The sequence below is a fragment of the Elephantulus edwardii genome, unplaced genomic scaffold, assembly GCF_000299155.1.
Source record: "Elephantulus edwardii isolate Elephantulus edwardi_28Jun2011 unplaced genomic scaffold, EleEdw1.0 scaffold00130, whole genome shotgun sequence".
In the NCBI taxonomy this organism is placed as follows: domain Eukaryota; kingdom Metazoa; phylum Chordata; class Mammalia; order Macroscelidea; family Macroscelididae; genus Elephantulus; species Elephantulus edwardii.
Genome location: NW_006399880.1, coordinates 9,763,884 through 9,766,066, shown reverse-complemented (window position 1 = coordinate 9,766,066; position 2,183 = coordinate 9,763,884). Strand labels below are relative to the sequence as shown.

The 2,183-nt window shown below is 61.2% G+C and overlaps 1 protein-coding gene across 1 annotated transcript; it reads right to left on the bottom strand.

The window, feature by feature from the left end:
• Window positions 1-374: 374 nt before the first annotated feature.
• On the bottom strand, window positions 375-1,859 carry LOC102877291 (splicing factor U2AF 65 kDa subunit-like). Its single transcript, XM_006893737.1, has 2 exons — window positions 1,763-1,859; window positions 375-1,684 (listed from the first exon to the last, which is right to left on the bottom strand). Exons 1-2 carry the CDS (start codon window positions 1,857-1,859, stop codon window positions 375-377), a joined length of 1,407 nt encoding a protein of 468 aa, XP_006893799.1.
• Between the last annotated feature and the right edge of the window lie 324 nt (window positions 1,860-2,183).

Below are 2,183 nucleotides of genomic sequence, written 5' to 3'. Positions count from 1 at the left end.
ATTCTACAACAGTGGCACCATGCAGCATTTGTCCCTTTGGGACTGAGATATTTCACTCAGCAAAATGTCCTCCAGGGTCACCCACTTTGAATAATATTGCATGAGTTCCTTGTTTTTCAATGCTGCGTAGTATTCCCTTGTGTGGATAGAACACGCTATGTTTTAGGTGGGCAGGTGGAGACAAGGGGTCAAGGGGGGAAGGGCTGGGGACCTGTGCCCCCACTGTGGCCCTGCCCTCTGTGTCTGGGGGTACACTGTCCCGCCCGCCCCACTGCTGCCATTACAGTTGTTGCCGCTGTCACTCTTCTGCCATCGTCTTCAGAGGGAAGAGGGAGGTAGGGGGGCATGCCCCCGCCGGCCCTGCCCGTCTGCCTCTACCAGAAGTCCCTGCGGTGGTAGGAGTCGGGGTCCCAGTACTTTGCGACAACCACTCTGTTGGCGAACTTGCGGCCAGTCAGGCCCTGCATGGCTTTCTGACAGTCAAGCACAGAGGTGAACTCCACAAAGATCTTTCCACAGCCGGGCACCTCAGCGCCGTCCACGGGCCGCGGGATCTCAATGGACCTGACGAGCCCGTACTTGCTGCACTCGTCACGCACGTCCTCCACGATGTCCTCGTACTCCTCGTCATCCAGCAGCTCCTCCGGCAGCACCATGTTAATGAGGCACAGCACCTCAGTCGGGTGGCCGCCCATCTGCACCTGGGAGCTCATGAGCCCAGGCACTTGCAGCGTCACCGGCGTCTGGTTGATGGTGCTCAGCGTGGCATCCTTGGCGCCGACACTTGCTCGCTGGACCATCAGCTTCTTGTCCCCTAACGGCATGCCGTTCAGTCCTGCGATGGTCTGGTCTGTGACGTTGATGTCCACATACTCACAGAAGGCGTAGCCTTTGGACAGTCCTGTGGCACTGTCCTTGACCAGGTTGAAGGACTTGAGAGGCCCAAACGATGTCAGCAATTCCTTTACCCGTTCTTCATTCAGGTAGATGGGTAAGCCCCCGATGAAGAGCTTGTGAGCAGAGTCGGGGACCACAGTGGACACAACTCCAGGCACATAGACAGAGGGGTTCTCTGTCATGCCAGGCAGTGGCCGGTAGTCGTGGGGTCTGCGGATCTTCAGCGACTGGCCTTGGAAGATGATGCCATCAAAGGCCATGGCCTGGGTGGTCTCGTCCACCGATCGGAACTCCAAAAAGGCGAAGTTCTTGTCCTGGCTGATCTGCACAGCCAAAACTGGGTTTCCAGGGGCCTGTGTCAGCCCTCCGAGGCGCATCTGGGCGTTGAAGAAGTCCATCATGGCCTCCTCAGAGATGTCAAAGGGTACGTTGCCCACGTATAGACGCCGGGCCTGTCTGGTCATCTGGCTGCTAACCACGGGGACCAGCGTCGGGGTCACAGCCAGACCATCAGGAGTCGTGGTGGAGAGGAGGGCAGTGGCTGGAATCTGGCCTGCAGCTTGCATGGCCTTGTACTGCATAGGGGTGATGTGCTCGAAACCGGGGGGCGGCACGTCCCAGTACTTGCGGACCTTCTTCTTCTTTTCATGACCGGGGGAGCGAATCAGTCCACCATGCTCCTCCTTAGCGCCTCTGGTCAAAGGTTTGCTGTGTCGCCGCCGGTCCCGAGAGGCGCTGCGCTGGTCCCGGTTGCGCCGGTCGCGGCTCCGGCTCCGGCGCTTGCGGTCTCGGCTCCGGCTCCGGCGCTTGCGGTCTCGGCTCCGGCTCCGGCGCTTGCGGTCTCGGCTCCGGCTCCGGCGCTTGCGGTCTCGGCTCCGAGAGCGGCTGTGGCTGCGCTTCCGGTGACGGTTCTCCTTGTCTCGCTCTTGCTTATTCTCGTTGAACTCGTCGAAGCCCGACATGCTGAGGCGGCCGCGTACGGCCCTGTGCAGCTCACTCGCGTCGCCTTGCTGCCGCTCCTGCCACTTGGGCTACTTCTGCTACTTCTGCCGCCTGCTCTGGCTGCTTCAGAGCCTAACTCGCACTCGGGCTCCGCCTACCTACGCAAGCACGCGAGGCCCCGCCCTTCGCCCCGCCCCGCCTCGCCATCCGCGAGCGGCCGGCCTCCTCCCGCCCCCCGGGGCCCTGCTGCGCTGGGTGCCCAAGGCTGTGGCTTCAGCGCCTCAGGAAGGAATTGGCCCTGTTTCTTTCATATTGTCAGAGAGGAAAAGGGGCCACCTAGGGGA